This window comes from Gopherus flavomarginatus, chromosome 10 (assembly GCF_025201925.1).
Source record: "Gopherus flavomarginatus isolate rGopFla2 chromosome 10, rGopFla2.mat.asm, whole genome shotgun sequence".
NCBI lineage: Eukaryota > Metazoa > Chordata > Testudines > Testudinidae > Gopherus > Gopherus flavomarginatus.
Window position 1 is genome coordinate 80,652,222 of NC_066626.1, and position 27,354 is coordinate 80,679,575.

General features: G+C 58.5%; 1 protein-coding gene across 1 annotated transcript; it reads right to left on the minus strand.

Moving 5' to 3' along the window:
• Positions 1-4,073: 4,073 nt before the first annotated feature.
• LOC127030381 (sterol 26-hydroxylase, mitochondrial) lies at positions 4,074-22,196 on the minus strand. Its single transcript, XM_050916735.1, has 9 exons — positions 21,951-22,196; positions 11,488-11,678; positions 9,846-10,045; positions 9,450-9,647; positions 7,579-7,739; positions 6,686-6,852; positions 6,193-6,274; positions 5,364-5,564; positions 4,074-5,023 (listed from the first exon to the last, which is right to left on the minus strand). The coding sequence occupies exons 1-9, from the start codon at positions 22,194-22,196 to the stop codon at positions 4,898-4,900; spliced, it is 1,572 nt and encodes a 523-aa protein (XP_050772692.1). The 3' UTR covers positions 4,074-4,897.
• Between the last annotated feature and the right edge of the window lie 5,158 nt (positions 22,197-27,354).

Sequence of the window (27,354 nt, forward strand, 5' to 3'; positions counted from 1 at the left end):
GGCAGTGGCTCGAGGTCACACTGGGGGACCTGGGGGGCAGCCCATGGCAGCTACAAGTCCCAGAGTGCAAAATCCTACCAGCGTATTGTGTGCTGGGACCTGTAGTCTGACCAGGCCTGCAGCAGGCGCTGTGCTGGGCAGGGCCGGGTCCCCTGGCAGCTCACGGGGGTGGGGAGGAGAGGCAGCTGCTGCATCCTGGTAACCCCCATCCCTGGTTTCCTGCAGGCATCAGCCGGCATTCATGCTGAAGGTGCCGGGGGGGGCTGCTGCACGTCTGTCTGGAGGCTCCTTGGCGCTGGCCAGGGGAGGCCTGCCATGCGGAAGGCCATGGCGGATCCTGGCTGGTGATGCCGCTTCTGGGACTGTCGGTGCCTCGGGGCTGCTCTCTCTGGGAGCTGATGAGCGGCAGGACACAGGGAAGCCCAGCGGCCATAGACACGGAGCTGCCCCCTAGCATTCACCGAGGCGGCCGCTTGGCTTGGCACTTGGCCGGGCCTGGCCCGAGGAAGAGCAGCCAGGCCCCACCGGGCCGGGGGTAGGCGTCACGTGTAAAGCAAAGCTCAAGTGACGTGGGAGATGCCTGCAAAGTCCAGCCCCAGCACAGACCACCCAGACCCCCAGCCTCCTGGCCAGGCGAAGCGCTTCTGTTGCCTCTGCTCCGGGGCCGCCCGGCTGCTCCCGCCAGCACTGGAGCTGGTGTCCATAACGCCCCCGAGGAATGAGACTAAACAGCCCCTTTACCCGCTGGCTTCGACCCCTGCACTGTGTTGGCTTAGTGCAGGGGTGGGGTGTTATTGTAGGGGCACTCGGTTGTGGCCCCTCTTGTTATTGCTCCCCCTGCTTTGTGGGCGGCACGCTGGGTTGTTATTGGCAGGCAGCTCCCGCTGGCTGGGTACTGTGGCACTGGGCAGTGCGTGTTATTGTAGGGTAGCTGGTGAGCGCCAGGGGCCACGCGTGGGGGGGACGTGTATTTATTCGTGGCTGGCTGCGCTCCTCCTGCGGAAGGCTGGGTATGTAACATCGTCCCTCACCGGGCACCAGGCTGATGTTCCTCATTGCTGCCCCTCTGCCCGCGGCACCCACCCGTGGCACCCTGTATCATGCCCCATGGGTGGCAAAGACCCCTTCCGCCATCCTGACCCAGAGCCAACCCTGGAGCAAATGCCAGAGGTTATGGGCTCCTCTCTGGGTGCCCCCATGCTCGAGATTGGCCCTTGGCAGTGGGCTGTGAGCAGCCCCACAGAGCCCTCCGGCAGTCCCGAGGCACCAGGTGGAGATGGCATAACATAGGTCAAGGGGAATGGGCAGCATTGTGGCTGGAGGGTCATGCCCGCTGCTCTCCACCCTGGGAACAGGCTGGCACCGGGCCTTGGGTAGTTATTTAGGGCAGCTGAGCTGGAGGGCACTAGGCCCCCCCCCCGACCCCGAGCTCATCCAAGAGAGTCCAGAACTGGGAGTCACTAGCCAAAGGGGGGATGCCCCCAGCAGCACCTGCTAAGATGAACTGAGCCGAAACCGTTCTGCCAGGATCCCAGCCCGGTGCCTGGGACGCAGCATCCCATGGGCCCATCAGTGGGTGGTGCCACCCCAGGGCTCCCTGGGCGTTCCCAGCAGCCAGCCGTGGTGCATAGCGAGAATCCTGGGGAATCCCGGGGCAGCCGTGGGGTGAGGGCATGGCCAGGGGGCTGGCGGAGGTGTGAGGGCCCTGGGGGCAGCGCCGTGTCTTGCCAAGGGAAAACTTTTCCCTAGTACGCCATTGGGGGCAGCTCGCTGTGTTGGTGGCTGGCACCTTTCAGCAGGGGGATGGGGGAGGGACTCTGGGCCACCCTCTCCGGCAGGCAGAGGGTAGCACCAGGGTGGAGGCGGGCAAGGGCATAGGATGGTTTCTGGAGAGGGAGATCTCACCCTGCGGAGGTGGGGGCCTTTATCCCCCTCCCCAGCCTGGGATGGCCAAGGGGGATATGGGCTGGAGCACCCATGAGTGAGACGCCCTGTTCTGCTGGTGGGGCAGAGGTGGGTGGGGGGAGGCAGGGCAGTAGGGCAGGTCCCAGGCTCAGTGGGAGCTGGGCGTCCCTGGGGGCGACTCTGTCCAGGAGCGCCAGGGGCCTGGCTGGCACCAGGACTGGCACACATGGGGTCAAGCTGGCAGCAGAGTGAATCTGGCTCCTGGGAGAACAACCCAGAGGCTCAGACTCACGGCAGAGCTGAGGCAAATCCCCAGCTGCGGCTGGCCTGGGGTCGGGCCCCCACTCCAGGCTGGGCCTGGCCGTGCTCCCCCATGCGCCTCTGGCCTTTCCTTCTCCCCAGGCTGCTTTCGTTCTCCTGCCACAGAAACGCTGCTCAGGAGCGAGCCGCAGCCTGGCGAACGCGGGGCTCCACTGCCCACGGGCGCCCGGCGGATTCAGGGCTGCCACCGCCTGGTGAGGTGCCAGCGTGGCAGCAAAGCCCAGGCTGCCAGAAGGCCGAGCCGAGGGGCTGGTTGCTTTGCAGTGGGGAGCCAGGGGCTAAGACAAAATCTTTCCCCAGGGGCTGGGCGCCCAGCATAGCTCAGGAACTGCAGGCCACATGCCAAGCTGCCCCCATCACACCAACCTCTCGCTCCCCCGACCTCCCGCAGGCCCCTGTCCCGAGCCCCTGCCACCCGGGGAGCTAGAAGTTTGCAAACACATGGCAGGTTGCTCACCAGGGCTGTCCCTGCTCTGCTGCTCGCCCCAGGGCCAGGGAGGGGATGAGTCAGGGTCAGCCTTGGGGTTCGAACCCAGGAGTCCTGGCGCCCAGCCTGTGCATTAGTCCCAGATGCAGGCAGCAGGCCGGTGGCAGAGGTTAATGGAGCTGCACGCCCGCTCTGGCCAGGCCTGTCCGTTCCACAGGCTGGCACAGCTGGATGGGTCCCCCCTGGCGGTGCCCACGACAGAAATTGTCCCTGTGCAGAGGTTCCTCTGCCCTGGGAGGGGGGGAACAGATGTGTGTGGGTGTCAGGGTTCCCTCCCCACTCTGAACTGTGGGGTACAGATGTGGGGGCCCGCATTAAAGACCCCCTATGCTTATTTTGACCAGCTTAGGTTAAAAACTCCCCAAGGTACAAATACTTCCCTGGTTCTCGGATGGTACTGGTGCCACCACCAAGGGATTTAAACAAACATCCAGGGAGAGGCCACTTGGAGCCCTATCCCTCCCCAAATATCCCCCCAAACCCCTTCACCCCCTTTCCTGGGGAGGCTTGAGAATAATATACCAACCACTAGGTAACCAAGGTGAGCACAGAGCAGAGCCTGGTTTGTAGGACACTGAAAACCACTCAGGTTTGTAAAAGCAGAACTTTAAAATAAAGAGAAAAGTAAAAGCAGCACCTCTGTGAAATCAGGCTGGAAGGTAATTTGACAGGGTGATAAGACTGAAAACACAGAAGGTTCCTCTCTAGGCAAAATGTTAAAGTTACACAAACCAGGAATAAACCTTCCTCTGAGCACAGGGAAAATTCACAAGCTAAAGCAGAAGATAATGTAACACATTTCCTTGCCTTACTTCAATGTCTGTGATCTTATTTCAGGCAGGGTTTTAGGAGGATTTTTCCTGCCCTGGTCCCTCTCTGGCTGAGAGAGAACAACAAAGAGGCACAAACAACACCCCCCCCCCCCCAGCTTTGAAAGTATCTTCTCCCCTTATTGGTCCTTTCGGTCAGGGGCCAACCAGGTTATTTGAGCTTCTGAACCCCTTACAGGCAAACGGGGGATTTTATGCTCCCTGGAGCTGTATGTTTATGACAGTCGGGGAGGGCCTAGGTGGTGCTAGAGCAGCAGGGACACATTGGGACTTCTGCCTGGGGCAAACCCCCAACCCCACCCTCCGCCCAGCCCTGCACTCCCCTCCCCCCCGCCCAGGGCAGGGGGAGATCAGGACGAGGGAGAGGGGGGCAAGCTGCTCTTCGGGGCGGTGTGAGGGTCGCTGCTGCTGCGGGGAGGTCAAATGACACCGAGGAGGAGATACTGGGTTTGCTCTTTGGAGTGGAGCAGTGGCACCTCTGGCTCGGTGCTTTCATGGTTAAAGGGGAGCCCCCCCCTAGGGAGCCCCCCCATCCCGAAGCAGGAGGCCCTGACCCATCCCTGGGAGCTGGGGTGCTGACCAGGCCCACCGACATACCCCCAGTGCAAGCTCAGCCCTTGCTGGGCACAGGAAGACGGGCCAGACTAGTCCCTGCAAACTGCCTCCTGCTGGGACCGCTGGGCCGGGGGAGCTCAGGCCTGGTGAACACACCCTGAGGGGGCCAGATATTTGGTGTGGGGCAGTTAGGCCTAATGGGCAGACAGAGCATTGAGGGGGGGTAGGCCCCCCATCGCTGCCAGCTGAGTCCTCCAAAGGAGACTGGAGGCCCCCGGCCTTCGTCACGCTGAGCAGAGGGACCCAGTGGCCATGGCTGCCTCTGCCAGCGCCAGGCGTATTCCAGCCCCCCCGGGCTGACAGCCGCTCTCCACTGACCACTCCTCGGGGTCAGCCGAGAGTCACCCCCGGTGCCTTTTCCTTCCTGGTCCCAGTCATGCCTGACTTAACCCTGCCCATGCCGGGCCTGGCGCCGCTGCTCCTGGCTCGTCAGTGAGAGGCGACCGGGGTGTTGGCCAGGGTGCCCGGTGCCACGCAGGCAAACCCCAGACCCTGTTCAACACCCCGTAACACTGGAGAGCAACGGGCCCAGGAACACCCCCTGATTCCAGCAACACTGAGACCCCACGGCTGCCCCACCTCCGCCAGCCTGACCTGTGGGCACCTGCCATCACCCGGGCCTGACGGGGAGCAAGCTGGGCCCAGGGCAGACCTGTCCTGCCCGGAAGGCCCAGGCAAGGGGAGGACTCACACGGTGCCCTGGCCAGAGCGTGGGAGGTGCAATGCGGGGGGGGCGCGCTCAGGGGCCCGGCTGCCGGGCAATGAACTGCAGGTTGATGGGCTTGTTGGGCACCAGGACAATGCGAGAGACAGACGTCACCTCCGTGCCCTGGGGGTCTGGCCGCAGCTCGAACGTCCGGGCGATCTGCAAGGAGACGGAGACGGCTTGTCTCTCCAGTGCCCCAGAGCACAGAGTCCCAGTCCCCTTCTGCCCCCCCGGGTGTATTCGCCCCTGGTGGTTGTGCACACGGGCCCTGTGGGGGAGGGGCTCGTGCCGTGACTGGGGCAGGGGGCTCCTGCAGGGTGGGGGGACACTGAGCTCCCCCTCTTGGGGCGTAGAGTCATGTAGCATCCCTGAGACCTGGGGGCGGCACATCTCTCCGATGGGGGAGTGTCTGCAGCTCCGGCCCTCGGAGCTCCCTGTCCCGCGGGCCGTGGCCAATTCCCCCTGTCCAACCGCTGGCCCCGCGGGGGTCCCCACTCACCCTGGCCAGAGCCAGGTGCATCTCCAGCTCGGCGATGCGCCGGCCCAGGCAGCCGCGGACCCCGTAGCCGAAGGGGATGGAGCTGAAGGGGTGGTGGGCCGAGCCGTGGCCCCGGAGCCAGCGCTGGGGCAGGAAGCGCTCGGGCTCCGGGAAGCTGCTCTGGTCGTGCGCCATCGCGTAGTGAGCCAGGACGAAGAGAGTCTGATGGAGCCGAACACAAAGGAGGTGAGACCTGTGGCCCTGGCAACATGCCGCTCCCCTTGGCGGCCACAGGCAAGTGAGGGACCAGAGTCCTGGGGGCGCTGGCTAGATCTGGGCCTGGAGGGTGCTTAGTTACCAGCACCCCTTGTTCGGGACCTCTAGGCCCTGGGCTCTGCCCCACAGCCCTGCCACTGCTCCTCACTCCCAACCCACAGCCCCCTGGTAGCCCTGCTCTGGGCTCCCCCCCACAGCTCTGCTGGTACCCCTCACTCCCGACCCGCAGCCCCTGCTAGCCGAGCCCTGGGCTCCACCACCTCAGCTCTGCCAGCGCCCCTCAATCCCAACCCGCAGCCCCCTGGTAGCCCAGCTCTGGGCTCCCCTCCCCCCTCAGCTCTGCCGGTGCCCCTCACTCCCAACCTGCAGCCCCTGCTAGCCCAGCCTTGGGCTCCACCACCCCCTACTTTAGGCTGGTTCCCTTCCAAGCAGAGCTGATTTGCTGTGCCCAAGGGGTAGTTGGTTTTGTGCTGCCTTCACATGGTACATCTAGCTCCTCCAGCTCCTCCTCTGGGCCCCGCAGCGACAGCCTGAGCCCCGGGGGCCGGGGAGCGGAGCAGAGACACCCACTCACGTTCTTCGGGAAGTGATAGCCTCCAATGACCACATCGTTCTCCACAATGACCCTGGCATTGGTGGGGACCACGGGGTACAGCCTGCCGGGCAGGGAGAAGAGACAGGGCTATGGCGTGGGATGGGGCACATGGCACCCCCCCACGCAGAGCCATTATCCCATTGCACAGATGAAAACTGAGGCACAGAGTCCGAGGGACACAGGGCGTCTGTGAGAGCTGAGTTGGAGCCGGTGCCCTGGCTGCTGGCCCATCCTTCTGTGCTGGCGAATGCCCTGATGGGATGTTTGGGCCAGTTCCGGGCTCTGAGTCACACCAGCACAGGGCCATCTCCCTGGGACGTGGGTGCTAAGTGCGGTTAGTGAGGTGCCCCCATGTCACCCTCCCTTCATGCATACTGCCCCACCCACCCAGAGATGCCAACGTGTGGGGGCTGGGGGTTCTGCCAAGGGGGGACCCTCTCGGGCCAGGCCCTGCAGAGAGCCGGGGACGTACCTGAGTGTTTCCTTGATAATGGCCCGAAGCAGCGGCATCTTGGCCAGGTCCTCGGCGCTGGGGATTTGCTCCCTGGGCACGACACTGTTCACCTCCTGGTACAGGGAGATCTGGATCTCTGGGGCCCTGGCCAGGTGGTAGAGGGCCCAGGACAAGGTGTTGGAAGTCTGGGAGGGGCGAGAGCAGAGCCGGGGTGAGGTCACAGGGAGGAGAAGCAGGAGCAGGCTGTGACGTACAGGGCGGCCCTGCACGGCTTCCCAGGAGTGCCCCACGCTGCCTGATCCAGCCCCCTGCCCTGCTCCTCTCAGAGCCAGTAGCAGCAGGACTCCCCCCAAGCAAAGCCTTCGGTAGCACTGAGCTCAGCGTAATCCGGCTCTGCATGGCAGGGACTGCGAGCCCAGAAACCCCCCAGTTGGTTATGCTATGTTAGTGCCAACTCTGCCAGGCGTTGCCCAGACCAGGACACAGATGGGGGCCCCGTCGCACTGGGTGCCACCCGGACCCCTACGGAGACGGGGGCCCCGTCGTGCCAGCTGCTGCTCAGACCCCTACGGAGATGGGGGCCCCGTCGTGTCGGGCGCCACCCAGAAACAGCTCCTGCCCTAAACAGCTCACCATCTAAATAGACCAGAAAAAGGCAGAGGGGGAAACTGAGGCCCAGAGGGGCTGTGACTCACCCAGCAAGGCCGTAGCAAGCTAGGAATGGAACCAAGGCCAGTCTGCTGCTCTACCCACTAGCTCTACGGCCACAGAGTCCACAGTTACCCAGTGTGCTCCCTTTGGACCCACCACATTTGCCCTTGGGGGGCCTGCCCTGTCCGTCCCCTCAGATCCCCCCATTCAAACAGCCCCTGGGCCTGACGGATCCAGGTGTCACAGCCGTGCCGTCTTACCGTGTCCACGCCGGCCAGCAGCAGCTCTGCCACGCTGCCGTACACCTCCTCTGGCGTCAGCCTGCCGCTGGCCAGCAGGTAACTCAGGTAGCCCGACACCTGCTCGCCTCGCTCCAGATGCCCCTCCAGCTCCTCCATCTTCCTGTCAATCAGCTTCTTGCCTGCAGGGCCAGAGAGTCGAGATGGGTCAGACCTGGCCTGGCGGGGGGGTGCTGGACCGTCACATGGGGAAGGGGATCACTGTGGGTCCAGATAAGCTGGATCCTGTGCAGAGATGGAGGTGGGGGAAGGGGCCCTGGGACCGTCAAGGGCTGCTCACAAAGTGATGAGGTCACAAGCCCAGGTGATGCCCAGCTACGAGCTCACTGCCTGGGCTCTCCCCAGACCCTTCACAGTCTCTGGCTGGATCCCACAGCGACCCACAACTCGGAAGGGCCCACCACTCCCCCAAAGGAACAGGGCTCCCCAGAGAGCCCCTCCCGCGTGTGCCAAGAGACGTGCACTCGCGGGCAGAGCATCTCCCTGCCAGGTGATCCACTGTCAAGGGTGGGTCAGTGGAACTGCCAGCCAGGCCAGGGCTATAGCACCAGAGACCGGGGCATGGGGGGATCATGGAGTCCCTCCCCCAAAGGGATGGGCCAGGAATCCACTGCAGGGGCTGGCCGGGCGATTTCACTCTCCCCCCAGCTCCGTGCTGCCACCTCTGCCAGTGGGTACTTGAGGGGCTCCCTGAGTGCAGTGGAGCCAGGCGGAGACGGCACCAAGCCCAGGGCAGGATTGCAGTAACTCGATGGAAAAGAGGAGACTAAGGGGGGATATGACAGAGGTCTCTAAAATCATGAGTGATGTGGAGAAAGTGAATAAGGAAAAGTTATTTACTTGTTCCCATAATATAGGAACTAGGGGCCACCAGATGAAATTAATGGGCAGCAGGTTTAAAACAAATAAAAGGAAGTTCTTCTTCACACAGCACACAGTCAACCTGTGGAACTCCTTGCCTGAGGAGGTTGTGAAGGCTGGACTATAACAGGGTTTAAAAGAGAACTGGATAAATTCATGGTGGCTAAGTCCATTAATGGCTATTAGCCAGGATGGGTAAGGAATGGTGTCCCTAGCCTCTGTGTGTCAGAGCGTGGAGATGGATGGCAGGAGAGAGATCACTTGATCATTGCCTGTTCTGTTCAATCCCTCTGGGGCACCTGGCATTGGCCACTGTCGGCAGACAGATACTGGGCTGGATGGACCTTGGTCTGACCCAGTCTGGCCGCTCTTATGATGAGATCGAGTGGATCCTTGTTGCCCCCCAGGACTGACAGTGAGGGGGCAGGGGCCCTGGCCCGTGCACCCCAGAACAGATTGGTCTCCCTGTGCGAATTGTTCTGCTGCACCTCTGAGCTGCAGCCGGCATCCCTGCACCCCTTGGTCCCAGGGAGAGGGGTGAGCAGAGACCCCGAAGCAGCAGTGTCGACCCAGGCCTGCGATTTACACCCAGAACCGGTTCTGTTTCCATTTCTTATCTGCACTCAGTGTAGCCTTTGCTAATCAGCGTCCAGTTGTTCCACTATAAATATGCTTCACTGCCTGTGTGGGTACAAGGACTCGATCCTGGCTGGTGCCCACCAAGCTGTGTGGACCCTGTCCCTGCACACAGCTTGCCCCAGTGCCAGGGGCGGACTTGGGGGGGGTCTGTCACTAGCCTGCATACAGAGGCTGGGGGCTGGGAGATCTGGTAGCCAGGACCTGGTTTCAGGGAGCTGAGTGGCAGAGGGTGGGGATGTGGCTCCCAGTCCTGGGTACCGTCCCAGCGATGCTAGGGTGGTGCCTGGCCCGGCTCACGTGTCTGACCCCGGCTCCCCGCCCTGGGCACAGACCGAAGGCAAAGATGGTGTCCCAGTTCTCCAGGTAGCGCCTCCAGAAGGGCAGCAGCTTCCGGCTCCACTGCGGCATGACGGTGGCGTAGACGGAATTCTTCAGCATGAGGCCGATGGCGTCGATGAAGCGCCGCGTCTCTGCAGGGATCTCCCGCTCCAGGCACCCGATGCGGGTCTCAAAGAGGATGTAGGAGATGCCTGGTGGGATGGAGAGGAGAGCGGCTGCTGCGGGCCCCGAACATGGACAGGGCGAGGGGCACAAGCCCGGGGGGCCCTGGGGAAGGGGGCTCCAGGGAAGCAGCATGTCTGTCTGGATGCACTAGGGGGCAGTGTGCAATGGCCCATGGGGACCCGAGCCCCCACCCCCTCCCCCCGAGCCGCTCCCTCCCCACCTACCTTCCAGGGCGAATCTGTACAGCAGGTTGGCCACGTCCTCTACCAGGACCCCCGAGGGGCTCCCCACCCTCTCCGCCTGCAGCCGGGCCATCAGGTCCGACACCACCTCGTTGATGGCCCCCGCGTACAGCATGGCCTCCGACGGCTTCAGCATGCGCTGGTTGAGGACCTGGCGCAGGCGGTACCAGCGTTCCCCTTCCCTGGAGGAAAGGCAGGAGATGGCTCAGCGCCCGCCCACGCCGAGGGGCAGCTGGGAGCAGGACACCGAGCCGCCCCCCGGGACATGCTGGGCTGGCAGGGAAGAGCCAAGAGATGAAGGGAAGGCCAGGAACTCCCCTGTGACACTGGGGGTCGCTTTCCTTCCCAAGGCAGAGCCTCCCCCCAATTCCAGCTGCGTGGCCCCTGCTCCTCATCCGGCTGCCTCAAGCAGCAGCCAAATGTGACACCGGGCCCACCTAGCCTCACCTGGACAGACCCTGCCACGTGCCCCCACAGTGCCAGGGGAGGCGCTAAACCCCCTGCTCCAGGGCATGACCCAACCACAGACTCTTGGGAACGGAGGGAAACATCCTGCGGACCGGTTATTCCAGAAGGGCCCCCCCGGGGGGGAGGTGTCCTGGGCAAACCCCAGTGCCTCTGTCCCTCCACTTCCCTGCTGCCGTAACACCGGTCTGACCCCATCTGGGGTTCTGACCCTCCCCAGCTACAGCCCCTGGGCCCAACAGCAGCTCAAGGCCACAGAGCCGCGGTCACTAGCGGGACCCAGCCACCATTACCGGAAATGATCTGTGATGAGAATTTCAACAGAAACTCCCATGTTGCCCCAGCACCAAAACCTTTCGGCCCAACCCTCAACTTCGCCTCAATTTCCTGCTCGCCGACCAACAATTTAGAAGCAAAATGTTTTTCGGAAACCTGCCTTTCCGCTGGAAGGGAAAGCGTTCTGTCACTCTGCAAGGCCGAGGTGTGGGAGAATGGGCCGCGTACCCCCCCCAAATTAACACGCTGGCTCCAAGCATTTCATTCCAAAAGAAAATGGAGGAAAATCTGGGCCGACACAGTAAAACGCTCCCATCGTGTGGGTTTTTTGCAGTGGATCTGGATTCTCTAATCACAATCATCACCTGCCTTTTGATGGAGAGGCCTTGTAGCCAGCCCAGCGGGAGTTCCCCACAAGGGAAATGACACACGTGGGGAAAAGCAGGTCAGCCTCGACCCGTTAATCCTGCCCGTCCCTTGCACACTGGGCCTTGATTCTCTGTACGGCTTTGGCAGGCTGTGGTGAGCGTCGCGACGGAGCAAAGGCAGGTGTGCAAATGGCACTGCTCTTGCTACCCCACAAGGGAATCGCTCGGCTTCCTGGAGCCGCGTTTCTCAATCTGTCTGATACCAGGTTTGCTGCCCTCCTCAACTGCATCAGAGAGATCTCAGGGCCTGGCATCGGCCCACAGGCCGGCCTAGAGGATCCGAAGGGACCATTAGCTCAATTAGTCTCACCTCCTGCCTACTGCAGGCCATTATATCATACACAGCTGCTCAGGACTCCGGCCCAGTATTGATCTGGGAGCCCACCCGATGTTTGCACTGCAGCACCGCTCAGGGATGCCGCCAGGACAGCTAAAGCCTTGTTCATTGGACTCACTCGGTGAACGGGCCGTAGGGCAGCTGCCTGGTATCCCGATGCTCCTTCCACAGGGCCATGTCACTCCTCATGGGGTATTTCCCCTCCTGCCTCAGCAGCTGCTCCAGGAGCTCCGGGCTCCCAATGTTCACGTTCTTGTACTTCCCAAAGGTGGATTTCCACATGGGGCCGTAATCCTTCCGGAACATCACCTGCAATTCATGACAGCAGGTTGGCCCCGACCGGCCCGCCAGCCCCCCCGGAGCACGTAGTCTGCACTGCTGGGCTGCCCCTTCCAATCCAGCCCCAGGGCGGGAGTAACCAGACACCACAGTGATGGTCGGGGAGAAGAGGCTTTACCTCGCCATGCTCCAGCACGCCAGCCAGAAACCTCCCTGCAGCCCATGGTAAAATTCAATGTCCCTGGGCACCGGGCTACTCCCATTCCTGAGAGGCTGCATTTTGTTCTGGGAGTGGGGCAGCATAACTGAATGTTACCACCGAGAACCTCCAATTCCAGAGGGTCCTACCCAGAGTCTGCCTTTTGCTGGTAACAACGCCTAGGCGCTCTCTGAGATGGAGGTGACAGGAGAAGGCAGCGGGCATGAGTCACCTGGCAGCACGTCCAAGTGGGCCACCCAAGAGATTTAAAGGAGCTCTAGGACAAGGGGCCAAAACCCCATAGTCTCTCCCTAACAACGGCCCTGGTCCCAGAGCCCTGGAAAGCTACAAACGCCGTCGCTACCGTGTAAAAAGGCTCTCGGGGCGACTGGGGGATTCCAGTTTATATCCGGCATGTTGGCTGAAAGGGGAATTAAAAACAACTCAACAAATCACCGAAAGATCCTGCTTGGAGCGGCTCAGCCCGGCCCAGATCTGCAAAGCCAAACCGCGCCTTGCTGATCTCTTACAGTTTTGGCCATGATGAATAAGGAACAGAAAAAGGAGATCAGGTGACACAATGTATCTAGATCCCAAAAGGCCTCTGACAAGGTCTCATACAAGTAGCTACAAGAGAAGCAAAAATGTCCTGGAGCGAGTGGCAAAGTATTGTCGTGGCACAAAACCAGGCCAGGAGTCAGAGAGCAAAGAACAGCATGAAATGGTCCATTCCCGTCCCAGCGCCAGGGTCCCGGAGGGACCCATCAGGCTCTATCCATGTCCCGTGCTAATATATTTATTAACAAACTGCACTGGGAGGTGGGGAGGGAGGGAGCACAATTTGCAGATGACATTTAGGTATTTAGGTGAGTCAGGGACAGAGAGAGCAGATTAAATTGGGTGAACGGGAAAGACGCCAGCAGCTGAAATGAATGCAAAGCCCTGCACCTGCAGGGGAAATGCACACTACTCACACGCTGCGCGGGGCCGAAACGGACTGTATCGACTCACGAAAGGGACCCGGGCAGCACTGCAGACTGTGCCCTGGAGACCTCTGCTCACTGCACAACTGCGGTTAAAAAAGCAACCAAGCCGTTCAGCTGCATAAGGAACGGGAGGGGAATAATTACGGAGAATTCTCTTGCACCATTGTCTAAGCCAGTGGGGCAGCCGCACCCAGACACCACGTGCATCGCATCGCAGAGAAAACCACCCCAGAGAACAGAGAGAAAGAGCCAAAGCCATTAGTGGAAGAAGAGATTTCCACACGGAGAGTGACTTGACCAGTTAGGAGAGTTCACCTGGAGGGGAAGCAAGCAGAGATGGGGACAGAGGTGTATGAAATAATGAAGGGCAGAGAGGCGGCAGATCAGGTGCTGCTGCAGACACTCCTTCCGAACGGAAGAACGAGGAACATTCGCCACCTCAGAGCAGTCAGGAAAGCTCTCGCCACACCAGGTGGATCAGGGCTGCACACTCACTGCCGCTAGCCACCACAGAGGTGGAGAGCCTTGCAGGACTTCTGAACCAATCCGGGCAATAAGCACGTTCCCAATGACGCCTGGCGGGATTCGACAGAGATTCTCCTGCATCGAGCCCTGAGCCAACCTCTGACTGAGGCCAGTTATTCCAGACTTGTCACTAGGGGGTTCTGGCACCTCGCTCTGAACACTGTCGGAGATGGGGCCCGTAACTAGGTGGATCTGGGGTCTGAGCCAATGTGGCAGCGGCCGTGTTCACACTACAGGTCATTGTGGTTGGACTGAAGCAGGGAAAGATGGGTTCAGTGGGAGTCAGGTTCCTAAATACCTTTGAGGATCTGGGCCACAGTCCCTGATGCTCTCTCTATCTAGGGCCCCAATCCTATGCATGTGGCCCCCTGAGCCCACTACAGGATCAAGGCTACGCTGAGTAAAAGCATGAAAATGCCCTTTATCTTTGCTTTGCAGTGTTGGGTATTTCCCCTCTCGGCTGGTTAGTTTGCAGGAGAGTGAAGTGACCGGCAGGCTGTGACCTAGATCCCACTGGCACAGATAAGGGCAGTTATGGCACCACCGTCTGTTATTGCTGCTTCCTCAGAACAAAGCAAAGTTGCAACATATTCCAAAAACCAGCCTCTCTCTTCAGGGCTCATGTGCAGAAAGTTTCCCCCCTCTCTGGCTATACTAGCCCTGGTTCCTTTTTCTAGGGAGAAGCCAGGATGGGCACCTTGCAAATGCACAGAACAATAATCCTGGAGCTACGTCACAGGAGCAAAAGGAAGAAGGTCATCAGCCTAGACACAGGCGTAGGTGTTTGCCATTCTCCATCAGTTACGCTTCCCCACCTCGAGAGCGTTCAGATGGGCTTTCGCTTGCTGGCTTTAGTAACTACGTTCCCCTGTCCCAGGACTGGCAGCAAACACGCCGAGGCCCCTGAGGCACATCTGCATTTCCAGCGGGGAGCCATCCTTACTCACAAGTGGGCTCTTGGAGTTCATGCCTGAGGGATGACTCCCTGGCTGAGCAAAGACTTGCGGAACCAGATGCTTACTGAGTAGAGTCTGTTTAACCTGCAGAATCACCCTCTGCGCTAAGCCCTGGTCAAAGGCATTTCACCATTAAGCTCCAACTTGAAAAGCAACCTAGCAACGTCAGTGAATTCAGAGGAAAGGCTGGGAACCTGCTGGGAAGAGCGATTATTTCACTTTGACAATGAACGGGTAGAATAGCTGCTTGGCTGAACGCCGCACCGGAGGCGGACAGCATAAAGCCTGACTCTGCTTGTTACAGTTTGCATGGTCTCATTATGTTGTGTGCTCTCAACAAAGCAACTGGGATGGCCAGAAATGTCAAGGCCTCGGGCCAGATTCTTATAACTTAGTAACTAATTGCTCTCTAGTTACACCTCCATCTGTATCTCACATAGAAATGCACCCAGCCTCTTACAGGCTCCTGGCTTTGCCAGGGGATGTTGCGAAGGCCAAAACTATAACTGGGTTAACCCCCGCCCCCAAGAGTTAGATAAGTTCATAGAGGAAAGGTCCACCACTGGCTATGGTGGCTGGGGAGGCAACCCCACGCTCTGGGCGCCCTTAAACCTCTGACTGGCAGATGCTTGGACTGGACGACAGCGGAAGGATCACTCAATCACCCTGTTCTGATCATTCCCTCTGGAGCATCTGGTATCAACCACTGTCAGAAGACAGGATAATGGGCTAGGCAGACCATTGGTCTGACCCACTATGGCTGTTGTTACCATCTTATTAAAAAAATACAACCAAGGAAATTCCCAGGCAAAAAACTTTGTTAAGCTGCAGTTAAAGTTTTGACCACATCCACCACTAATAAGTTTTGAAAGTGTTTGGAAAGAACATTCCCTTTTCAAGTTCTCTCTCTCTCTCTCTCTCTCACTCACTCAGACCCCCTCCCTTTTGTAAAGCCTGGAAAGAGACCACCAAATCCTGCATCTTGGCAGGGGGTTAGACTAGGGCAGGGTTCTCAACTGGGGGTACATAGAGGTCTTCCAGGAAGTACATCAACTCATCTAGAGATCTGCTTGGTTTTACGACAGGCTACATAAAAAACACTAGCTGAGTCAGTACAAACTAACATTTCATACAATGGCCTGTTTATACTGCTCTGTATACTATACACTGAAATGTAAGGACAGTATTTATATTCCAATTGATTTATAATTCTACGAATAAAAATGAGCAAGGCGGCCATTTCTCAGGAACAGTGTGTGCTGTGATATAAAATCAGACATAAAAATACCAAAGGAAGCAGGTAATTTTTAAGTGAGGTGAAATTGGGGATGCACAAGACAAATCAGCCCCCTGAAAGGGGGAAAATCGTCTGGAAAACCGCTGGAGTAGCTGACAACCCTATGGGTCTAGGACGCTACAAAATGCAAAGTGAGCATTTCACTTTAAAAAAGCAGCACCCATGGGGACACCTGGAAATGCAAAGTGAAGGTGGTCCCAGCCGCCTGGTCTCTACCCACAGAGTGGCCAGCTGCAATCCAGGAGACAATCAGCTCCTCAGATAACCAACAATTTCATCACACCAGTCCGGTTTTCAAGGGCATTGCCAGCTGCTAGCTTTCAGCGTTGCCTGGATCTGCCAAAGGAGTCTGACTGCTTCCTTTGTTGGATTTATGAGGAGGCCTTTTTGTTTCAAACAAACATCTGGATTCCCTGGCATCTCCCTACTGGCCCCGGCATCACATGCCCCTGGGGAAGCACAGGATTGTCACAGACTGTGTTTGTGGGCGAGTGTCCCTGGAGCTGCTCTCGTCCACATGCTCATAGGTTGCAATTACCCAGGCAGAGACGCGGGGCCGCCTGTCAGTGCTTTGGCATTCAGCAGAGCACGGGAGTTCATAACAGCACAGGCTCGGCCATTCCATTTTGAAGAGAAGTCAGTCAATAGCCATACATACTGTGCCACACTGCAGATAGGGAAACTGAGGCACAGAGCACGGCCATGACTGGCTAAAGAGACATAAGGCATTCCTCCTTCATCCCCTTCCCCCCAGTTCCTCTCTGTGAGAAACAGCCCCCTGCCCGGGTGTGCATTTAAGTGAGGGGGACTTTAGCAGCTGCTAAATATTAAAGGGTGCCCTGAGAAGGAGAGGTGACTCTTTCTCTCCAGCTGGTTATTTGATGATTGGACACAGAGCAGAACCCGAACCCGATTCCTCTTTGAACTGAGACCAGGAGATCCTGGACACACTTCATGGATCCCAAGGGCAGAAGGGATCGTTGTGATCAGCTAGTCTGAGCCGCAGAACGTCTCGGAATTAATTCCTGGTTGAATTACAGCAGATGTCTTAGAAACATCCAGTCCTGATTTTAAAATTGCCTGTGATGAAGACCCCACCACATCCCTGGGTACGTTACTGTCACTGTCAAAAAGTTACTCATTATTTTCAGTCTGAATTTGTCTAGCTTCATCTTCCAGTCACAGGGTCTCGTTAGACCTTCGGCTGCTAGACTGAGGACAGGGGCACCATTCCAGGTGGGGGGGAGGGGGCAACTTCAATCCTGATTCCAGGGGCTACTTGGGCATCTGAAGACTCCAGGGTTTTTTTGCAGATAACTTAGAAATGAGCTGACAGGAGTCCTGTATCTAATTCCTATACAAAGACTCACTCAGCTCTAATACTACTAACACCTTCTCACACTTTGTGTCAAGTCACTTAAGAGACAGTGGTTAGATTTAAAATGTTAATGTATCTTCCTATCCTTGAGTACAACAATTGAAATACTTGTAGAAAAATCAAGCCGACTTTCTATCACTTTCTTGCAGTTCACCAAGCTTGGAATCGATCATTTAACTTTTGGAAACATCCTCCTAGGGGAAGGCCCCGTGAGTTTGTACTGCGCCTGCCTGGGGTTCGCGGGGTGTTACCCCACTACAAATTATAGACTAGATAGAAACTGACTTGAAACAGGAGTGAAACTGACACTTTCAAGTCACTGTCACAGAACTGTCAACCCCAAATGTTCAAAAAATCATGAACCAGGCACACCAAAAATTATGATATTTGCTTGAAAATCGTGAGCTTACATAAAATAATAGATTTGGGGTTCTTTTTCTTTGCCTTCTGCTTTTGGAGCCTTGAGGGTGCATATTTTGAAGCTTTCTCCACAGCCATGAGGGCTGGACACTTCATTTTTCTTTGCAAACGAAAGCTGAAATCATCACGTATGAGCTGGGACTTTAAGGAAAACAACAATTTTCATGAGACTCCTGACAAAATCATGAGCGTTGGCAACCCTGCTTTCACTTCTGTTTAAAAGCTAGTTGCTTTCCCGAAGGCTTCCTAAACACACCACCACAGCGACTGAGCTGCAGTTCTCACAGGAGAACATTTACAAGCAAACACCAAGAAACAAGTGTTCTCCTACAGGTTTTTGTATATTGCCACTCCTAATATCTGATTTGTGTCCGTTTATCCTTTTCCGTAGCGACTGTCCAGTTTGGCCGATGTACATAGCAGAGGGGCATTGCTGGCATACGATGGCGTACATTACATTGGTGGACATGCAGGTGAATGAACCGGTGATGGTGTGGCTGATCTGGTTAGGTCCTGTGATGGTGTCGCTGGTGTAGATATGTGGGCAATGATATGCCAGCAATGCCCCTCTGCTATGTACATCGGCCAAACTGGACAGTCGCTACGGAAAAGGATAAACGGACACAAATCAGATATTAGGAATGGCAATATACAAAAACCTGTAGGAGAGCACTTCAACCTCCCTGGTCACACTATAGCAGATCTTAAGGTGGCCATCCTGCAGCAAAAAAACTTCAGGACCAGACTTCAAAGAGAAACTGCCGAGCTTCAGTTCATCTGCAAATTTGACACCATCAGCTCAGGATTAAACAAAGACTGGAAATGGCTTGCCAATTACAGAACCAGTTTCTCCTCCCTTGGTTTTCACACCTCAACTTCTAGAACAGGGCCTCATCCTCCCTGACTGAACTACCTCATTATCTCTAACTTGCTTGCATATATATACCTGCCCCTGGAAATTTCCACTACATGCATCTGACGAAGTGGGTATTCACCCACGAAAGCTCATGCACCAAAACGTCTGTTAGTCTATAAGGTGCCACAGGATTCTTTGCTGCTTTTACAGACCCAGACTAACATGGCTACCCCTCTGATGCTTTTCATGCTGTCAACCAGGGTGTCCTTGTCAACTGCCTGGGACCGTTGGCTGGAGTCTCAGAGAACTGGCCGCCTTGGTTATGCTCCCATCTATCAGAGGTCTCTTTTTGCAGCATGCAGCAGAGAGAGAGGCTGGTGCAGTGGATTGGGAGCTGCCCTTAGAGACGTGGGTTCTACTGGCCCCATGGAATGTCTGACCTCAGGCCAGGGTCTTAGGGACAGAGTTTCAACGATTTTTAGGCACCCAAAGATGCAGCTGGGCATCTAGTGGGGGTTACAAAGCACCAAACCGTCTCACTAGGTGCCTAAATATCTCTGAGAATCTGCCCTTTAGTCTATGTGTGCCTCAGTGCCCCATCTGTACAATGGGCACACCAGCCCTGCTCTGCCTCATCGAGGGGCTGGGAGGAGAAATCGGTTAGCCCTTGTGAGATGCGTGGATACTGTGGTCATGAGGCCACATAATTACCACAGGGAGAGTGGGAACCTCTGCTAGCCTTTCCCTGGGGTTTGCCCCCTTCTTTTCACCTACACCTCCCTTTCCTGAATGTAACCTTGGCTCCAAGGGCTCAGCTGTATTTCTTCTGCGTCTCCTGTATGCTCTCCTCAACATCCCCCACCCCCAGCAGAGGGATTCCTGTTTCACAGGCTCATCTCATGGTTTCCCCATCCTTAATTTAATCATCAGCCTTTTCTATCGAGTCACCCTGCCTCAGTTTATAAACAAAATGTGACTCCCTGCCACAGAGGCACCAGCTGGCAGCGGCACCTCTCTGGCAGTCAGAGCTCTGCCGGGGAGCTGCCACCTGTACAAAACTCAGCTGGGGGGTGTGGAGTTAGAGCGCCATGCGCCCCAGCGCTGGGACCGCGCCCCTTGTGGTGGTGGTGGGGGTTCGAGCGCCGCGTGCCCCAGCGCTGGGACTGCGCCCCTTGTGGCGGAGGGGGGGGGGTTTGAGCACCGTGTGCCCCAGCGCTGGGAGCCGCGCCCCTCGTGGCGGTTGGGGGAGGAGAGTTCGAGCGCTGCGTGCCCCAGCGCTGGAAGCTGCGCCCCTCGTGGTGGGGGTTCAAGCGCCGCGTGCCCCAGCACTGGGACCGCACCCCTTGTGGCGATTGGGGGAGGCTTCGAGCGCCGCGTGGCCCAGCGCTGGGAGCCACGCCCCTCGTGGCGCTCGTGCGCCGCGTGCCCCAGCGCTGGGAGCCACGCCCCTCATGGCACTCGTACGCTGCGTGCCCCTGCGCTGGGAGCCAGGCCCCTCGTGGCGCTCGTGCGCCGCATGCCCCAGCGCTGGGAGCCATGCCCCTCGTGGCGCTCGTGCGCCATGACCACACAAGGCACCTAAAGTGCTTTAGCGCTGCCAGTCTAGACAAGCCCTAACGCTTCTCCTGGCTCTTCTTTGCCCCTCTCCAATTTATCACCAGCCTTCCCGAACGGTGAGCACCAGAACCAGGCACAGGATTCCAGCAGCGTCGCACCAGTGCCAAACTCAGAGATAAAATAACCTCCCTGCTCCTCCTCCTCGGGTTCCCCCGTTTATGCAGCCCTGGATCACATCAGCCCTTGTGGCCGCAGTGTCCCCCTGGGGGGCTCAGGTTCACCACAACCTCCAATCCAAATCTTTTTCCCGGGACAGACTCCCCCAGTCTGTCTGTCTGTCTGGCCTGGCCTGCGTGTCCCCAGACGTATGAACTTCCGCTTGGCTGTACTGTGTGTTTGCTTGTGCCCAGCGTACCAAGTCTAACCTCCTAGACCCTGCCTCTGACTCCCATAGCACGTGCTCTGCCACCCCCCGCTGCTACGGCCAAGCACTCACTGCTACTTGATTCTTACCCAAACCCATCACTGCAATATCTGGGCCTCTTCTAACCTACATCCCGAGAATGACTGGTGGAGTAAGTGAAGGCCCTGATAAAGGCCCACTATGAGGCCTGAGGCCTGAACTAAAATAATGGCCAAGACTTTGCTAACATAAAGCAAAGTGAAGCTGTGAGTCAGAGGCAGGCCCTGCTCGCAGAAGCTGGCAAGGAAAGGGCTCATGCTGCAGGAAGATAGGTACCTAAAAGGTACTGAACACTAGAGATCAGAACATTCACATACTGGCACATTCCACACAGATAACAAGGAACAGGTTGACCCATCCCAATGACGGGGGCAAAAGGGTAATATGATGGAGAGAGTTGTTTTGTTCAAACCAACATGTACAAGGTGAGAGGCGGCACCTTACTAGTAGAGGGGTTGTACCTTGCTACGTAGAGGGGTTGTACCTCAATACGTCAGGAGTGATGTGTAACTTGTTTGCACCTGTGTATAAGAATGTATCCCTGGGGCGATGTCTTTGTCCGGCTGAGGGGGCAGTGGAAAGTCCCACCACTGACTGAGCGGAGTCCATTGACCGTGGGTACATATTTGTAGTATGCTCAGTAGACTAAGTAATCTGCGGAGAACTACTACTGTATCCAATACAGCAATAAACCTGGCGACGTGCCTTCGTACCTTACTAGACTCTGTGGTCATTGGGGGTTCTCTTCGGGTTTGCTGTGTCAGCGATCTGCGCAGAGCTGGGGCAGCACAAGAGGGAACACACTCAGCCGAGTGATACCAACAAGGAGAGAGCAGAGCACCACACTGGTAGCATCTGACAACACCACTGACAACAACTGGCACCTGTGGATCATCTGCACGGAGGGAATGGTTTGGTCTCTAAACACTCGCTGCTCAGTGTGCACCTGTGGATCATCTGTGCACACAGGAGGCTGGTTGGAGAAGGCACTGGGCACGGGGAGTGGGGCTGGAGAGGTTTGGGAGGGTCCTAAGTGCCTGTAGGAGTTAATCCGACAGTCTGGATCCAGCCCGTGAGGACCCCGTGTCTCCTGCCCAGACAAACCTCACCCTGAAGGCAGAACGTGGTGTGGCACTGCCACCCATGGTCCCCGTCCATCGCTAGAACCCCAATGCCAAGTGCCTAGACCCACAGGGCACAATGCTCAGCCCTCTAACAGTGTGCACCCTGCTGCCCCACTCCTAGTGCCCAGCGCCCCCCTGTGGGTGCCCACCTCCTGCACCCAGCCCCCCAGCTGGTGATCAGTGCCCAGTCCCCCGACTGCCAGGTGCCCAATTCTCAGCCCCTCAACTGCTCGGTGTCCAACCCCCCCCAGCCAGTGCCCAGTGCCCAACCCCCAACTACCCGGTGTCCAGCCCCCACAGGCAGTGCCCAGTGCCCAGACCCTCAAGTGCTCGGTACCCAGCCCCCGCCTGCCCAGTGCCCGGTGCCCAGTGCTCGGCCCCTGTCTGCCCGGTGCCCAGTTCTCGGCCTGCCCGGTGTCCAGCCCCCCTAGGCGGTGCCCAATGCCCAGCCCAAGTGCTTAGTGCCCAGCCCCGGCCTGCCCGGCCCGGTCCCCGCCTGCCCAGTGCCCGGCCCCCGCCTTCCCCCCGGCCCGGCCCGCACCTGCAGCTGGTGCGTGTGCAGCAGGTAGCCGCGCACGAATCCCCAATAGAGGGAGCGGAGCAGCCCCGGTCCCGGTAGCTCCTCGGGGCCCTTCAGCTGCTGCTCGCCCGGCACCGCAGCGGCTGCTCCGGCCGCGCTGGCTCGACCCTGCCGGGCCGGCTCCGGGCGCGACGCCCCGGCCAGCGGCTGCAGCCAGCGGCGCAGAGCGAGACCCGCAGCGCTGCGCCCTCCACCCGGCCCCGCCATGGCCCCACTGTCTGCACCGCGGCGGCCCGGGCCGGAGCCGGCACCCGGGGCGGGACCCAGGCGCGAGTCCCACCCCGGGGGCGGGGGCAGAAGCGAATCTGGAGCAGGCTGGGGGTGGGGGCAGGAGGGGATCTGGAGCAGGCTGGGGGGAACAGGGGCAGAAGGGGATCTGGAGCAGGCGGGGGGTGGGGGCAGGAGGGGATCTGGAGCAGGCTGGGGGGGCGGGAGGAGGGGATCTGGAGCAGGCGGGGGGGAACAGGGGCAGAAGGGGATCTGGAGCAGGCGGGGGGGGCGGGAGGAGGGGATCTGGAGCAGGCAGGGGAGCGGGAGGAGGGGATCTGGAGCAGGCAGTGGGGGACAGGGGCAGGAGGGGAGCGGGTAGCGGGGGGCGGGCAGGAGGGGATCTGGAGCAGGCAGGGGGGAACAGGGGCAGAAGGGGATCTGGAGCAGGCGGGGGGGCGGGAGGAGGGGATCTGGAGCAGGCAGGGGGGAACAGGGGCAGAAGGGGATCTGGAGCAGGCGGGGGGGCGGGAGGAGGGGATCTGGAGCAGGCAGGGGGGAACAGGGGCAGAAGGGGATCTGGAGCAGGCAGGGGGGCGGGAGGAGGGATCTGGAGCAGGCAGTGGGGGGCAGGGGCAGAAGGGGATCTGGAGCAGGCGGGGGGGCAGGGGCAGAAGGGGATCTGGAGCAGGCAGGGGGGAACAGGGGCAGAAGGGGATCTGGAGCAGGCAGTGGGGGACAGGAGCAGGAGGGGAGCGGGTAGTGGGGGGGCGGGCAGGAGGGGATCTGGAGCAGGCGGGGGGGCAGGGGCAGAAGGGGATCTGGAGCAGGCAGTGGGGGACAGGAGCAGGAGGGGAGCGGGTAGTGGGGGGGCGGGCAGGAGGGGATCTGGAGCAGGCGGGGGGGCAGGGGCAGAAGGGGATCTGGAGCAGGCAGTGGGGGACAGGGGCAGGAGGGGAGTGGGTAGCGGGGGGGTGGGCAGGAGGGGATCTGGAGCAGGCAGGGGGGAACAGGGGCAGAAGGGGATCTGGAGCAGGCGGGGGGGCGGGAGGAGGAGATCTGGAGCAGGCAGGGGGGAACAGGGGCAGAAGGGGATCTGGAGCAGGCAGAGGGGCAGGGGCAGAAGGGGATCTGGAGCAGGCAGTGGGGGACAGGAGCAGGAGGGGAGCGGGTAGTGGGGGGGCGGGCAGGAGGGGATCTGGAGCAGGCAGGGGGGAACAGGGGCAGAAGGGGATCTGGAGCAGGCAGGGGGGCGGGAGGAGGGATCTGGAGCAGACAGTGGGGGGCAGGGGCAGAAGGGGATCTGGAGCAGGCGGGGGGGCAGGGGCAGAAGGGGATCTGGAGCAGGCAGTGGGGGACAGGAGCAGGAGGGGAGCGGGTAGTGGGGGGGCAGGCAGGAGGGGATCTGTAGCAGGCGGGGGGTCAGGGGCAGAAGGGGATCTGGAGCAGGCGGGGGGGCGGGAGGAGGGGATCTGGAGCAGGCGGGGGGGGCAGGGGCAGAAGGGGATCTGGAGCAGGCGGGGGCGGGCAGGAGGGGATCTGGAGCAGGCAGTGGGGGACAGGGGCAGGAGGGGAGTGGGTAGTGGGGGGGTGGGCAGGAGGGGATCTGGAGTGGGCAGCAGAAGGTGGATTGGGTGAATGGACTATAAGGTGGATAGAAAGCTGGCTAGATCATCCGGCTCAATGGCTAGTGACCAACGGCTCCATGTCTAGTTGGCAGCCGGTTTCAAGCGGAGTGTCCCAAGGGTCGGTCCTGGGGCCGCTTTTGTTCAGTATCGTCATTAATGATCTGGAGGACGGCGTGGACTGCACCCTCAGCAAGTTTGCAGATGACACTAAGGTGGGAGGAGTGGTAGATACACTGGAGGGCAGGGATAGGATACAGAGGGACCTAGACAAATTAGAGGCTTGGGCCAAAAGAAACCTGATGAGGTTCAACAAGGACAAGTGCAGAGCCCTGCACTTAGGATGGAAGAATCCCATTCACTGCTACAGACTAGGGACCAAGTGGCTGGGCAGCAGTTCTGCAGAAAAGGACCTAGGGGTTACAGTGGACGAGAAGCTGGATATGAGTTGGCAGTTGCCAAGCAGGCTAATGGCATATTGGGCCGTATTAGTAGGAGCGTTTTCAGCAGATTGAGGGAAGTGATTATTCCCCTCTATTCGGCATTGGTGAGGCCACATCTGGAGTATTGTGTCCAGTTTGGGGCCCCCCACTACAGAAAGGATGTGGACAAATTGGAGAGAGTTCAGCGGAGAATAACAAAAATGATTAGGGGGCTGGAGCACATGACTTATGAGGAGAGGCTGAGGGAACTGGGCTTGTTTAGTCTGTAGAAGAGAAGAGAGAGGGGGGATTTGATAGCTGCTTTCAACTACCTGAAAGGGGGTTCCAAAGAGGATGGATCTAGACTGTTCTCAGTGGTACCAGGTGACAGAACAAGGAGTAATGGTCTCAAGTTGCAGTGGGGGAGGTCTAGATTGGATATTAGGAAACACTATTTCCCTAGGAGGGTGGTGAAGCACTGGAATGGGTTCCCTAGGGAGGTGGTGGAATCTCCTTCCTTAGAGGTTTTTAGGGCCCAGCTTGACAAAGCCCTGGCTGGGATGATTTAGTTGGGGGTTGGTCCTGCTTTGAGCAGGGGGTGGGACTAGATCCCTCTTGAGGTCCCTTCCAACCCTAATCTGATTCTAGGATTAGGAAAGGGATAGATAATAAGACAGAAAATATCATATTGTCTCTATATAACTCAATGGTACATCCACATCTTGAATCCTGCATGCAGATGTGGTCACCCCATCTCAAAAAAATTATATTAGAATTGGAAAAGGTTCAGAAAAGGGCAACAAAAATTATTAGGGATATGGAACAGCTTCCGTATGAGGAGAGATTAATAAAACTGGAACTTTTCATCTTGGAAAAGAGACGACTAAGGGTGGGCGGGGATATGATAGAGGTCTATAAAATCATGACAGGTGTGGTGAAAGTAAATAAGGCAGTGTTATTTACTCCCTCTCATAACACTGGGGGGTCACCAAATGATCTGGGGGGTCACCAAATGAAATTAATAGGCAGCAGGATTGGAACAAAGACAAGGAAGTATTTTTTCAGACAACGCACAGTCAACCTGTGGAACTCCTTGCCAGAGGATGTTATGAAGGCCAAGACTAGAACAGGGTTCAACAAAGAACTAGATAAGTTCATGGAGGACAGGTCCATCAAAGGCAATTAGCCAGGCTGGGCAGGGATGGTGTCTCCAGCCTCTGTTTACCAGAACTGGGAATGGACGACGGAGTGGATCACTTGATGATTCCCTGTTCTGTTCATTCCCTCTGGGGCACCTGGCATTGGCCACTGTCGGCAGACCGGACACTGGGCTAGATGGACCTTTCGTCTGACCCAGTCTGGCCGTTCTTATGTTGTTCAGGAGGGGGGCAGGAGGAGGGGGTTGGTGGGAGTAGAGGCAGATGGAGGGAGTAAGTGGGGAGGAAGGGATGAAACAGGAGGGGATTTGGAGGGGGCAGCAGGGTGGGGGTTGATAGGGGCAGATGGAGGGAGTAGGTGGGGGAGGAAGGGGTGAGACAGGAGGGGATTTGGAGAGGGCAGGAGGAGGGGGTTGGGAGAAGTTGGGAGAAAGTGGAGGGAGCAGGAGGGTGCTGGTAGGGTTTGGAGGGGGGCATCCAGCCTTCCTGGGCAGAGGATGCTGGCCATGGGGGTCTCAGGCTGCCAAGACGAGACCCCCCCTGCTGAGAATGTGCTCCGGTCGCTGGTACCGAGCACCTCCTCTCTCCCTGAGCCTGCCCTGCTGCCCAGGGTACCCATCACCTGCTGACTAACCCAGGGGCGAGCTGTGATGGTGTCCCCAACTGGGGCCTCTGCCCCCTGCCCTGTGCTGCGGGGGCAGCTCTCCCCAGCGCATGGCTGGGACAAATGTAGCCCTGCAGATCTGAGGTCTCGCTCGGGGTGGGGGGTTAACACCCACTTTACCAGGTGCCTGGCAGAGGGTGCTGGGCTCAGGGCCTGGCAGGCAGGGCAATGGTTTATTCTAGCTCAGTGGAGGCCTTGGGGTCCCACCAGTAGAGTCTCTGTCTCTGTCACCGTCCTGCTGCGTGACCCCGGGGATCGAATTCCCAGGCGGTGGGTGGCAGAGCGCAGTGGGGTATCTGGGCTGCCCACGCTGTAGGAATGCCTGCTACGTCACAGTGCTCCCTGGGGAATATCTCTGCTCCCTTGATGGCCTAGATGGTCTTGCAAGGCTACTGGGATGGTTAAAACAGAGCTGAGAGACCTGGGCCCAGTCCCTGCTCTGCCACTGAGTCCCGGTGTGCCCATGGGCTAGTCACCTAATCTCTCCATTCCCAAGCTTCTGCTTCTGTGTTGTACCCTGTCTCCCACCCTTTGGTTAGCCGGTGGGACTGTCTCGCTGTGTGTGTGCACTGCCTGGCACTGGGGGGGTCACAGCTGGGGCTGGCGCACACACCAGTGAAACACACCATGCCAAACTGTATTCTCAATGGATCTGCAGATTGCAGCGATATCGTCTGCTGTTATTCCTGCTTCCAGGAGCCTGTTATTGGCAAGGTGTCAGGCACAGGGAACCTGTTCTCCTGTTGTCACAGAGTCCCTGGGAGATGCTCTGGAACAGCTCCCCACAAAGCCAGGCAGGACTTTGGGGAGCCTCCTCTCCCTTGGAGCAGACTGTCTGCAGGGAAAGAAGCTCACACGGCTTCACCTCCTGGGTCTCTCCTTGGAGCATTCAGCATCCTCTGCCCCTCCGGGCGCTTCCCACAGCGAGCCCGCCTCAGTGGGGTCCTGGGGAAGCCACAGGGTCCTGCACCCCCACTTCGCAGTCAGACGTGACTCTCAGCCAGCCAGTAAAACAGAGGTTTATTAGACGACAGGAGCACAGTCTGAAACAGAGCTTGTAGGTACAGAGAATGGGACCCCTGAGCTGGGTCCATTCTGGGGCCCAGAGAGCCAGACAACCCCGTCTGCCCTCACTCCCCATCCCCAGCCAGCTCCAAACTGAAACCCCCTCCAGCCCCTCCTCTCTGGCCTTTGTCTCTTTCCCTGGCCAGGAGGTCACCTGATCTCTTTGTTCATCTTTATCTATTCCCTTGCAAGGGGGGCGGGGCAGTCATTTGTTGCCAGGAGACA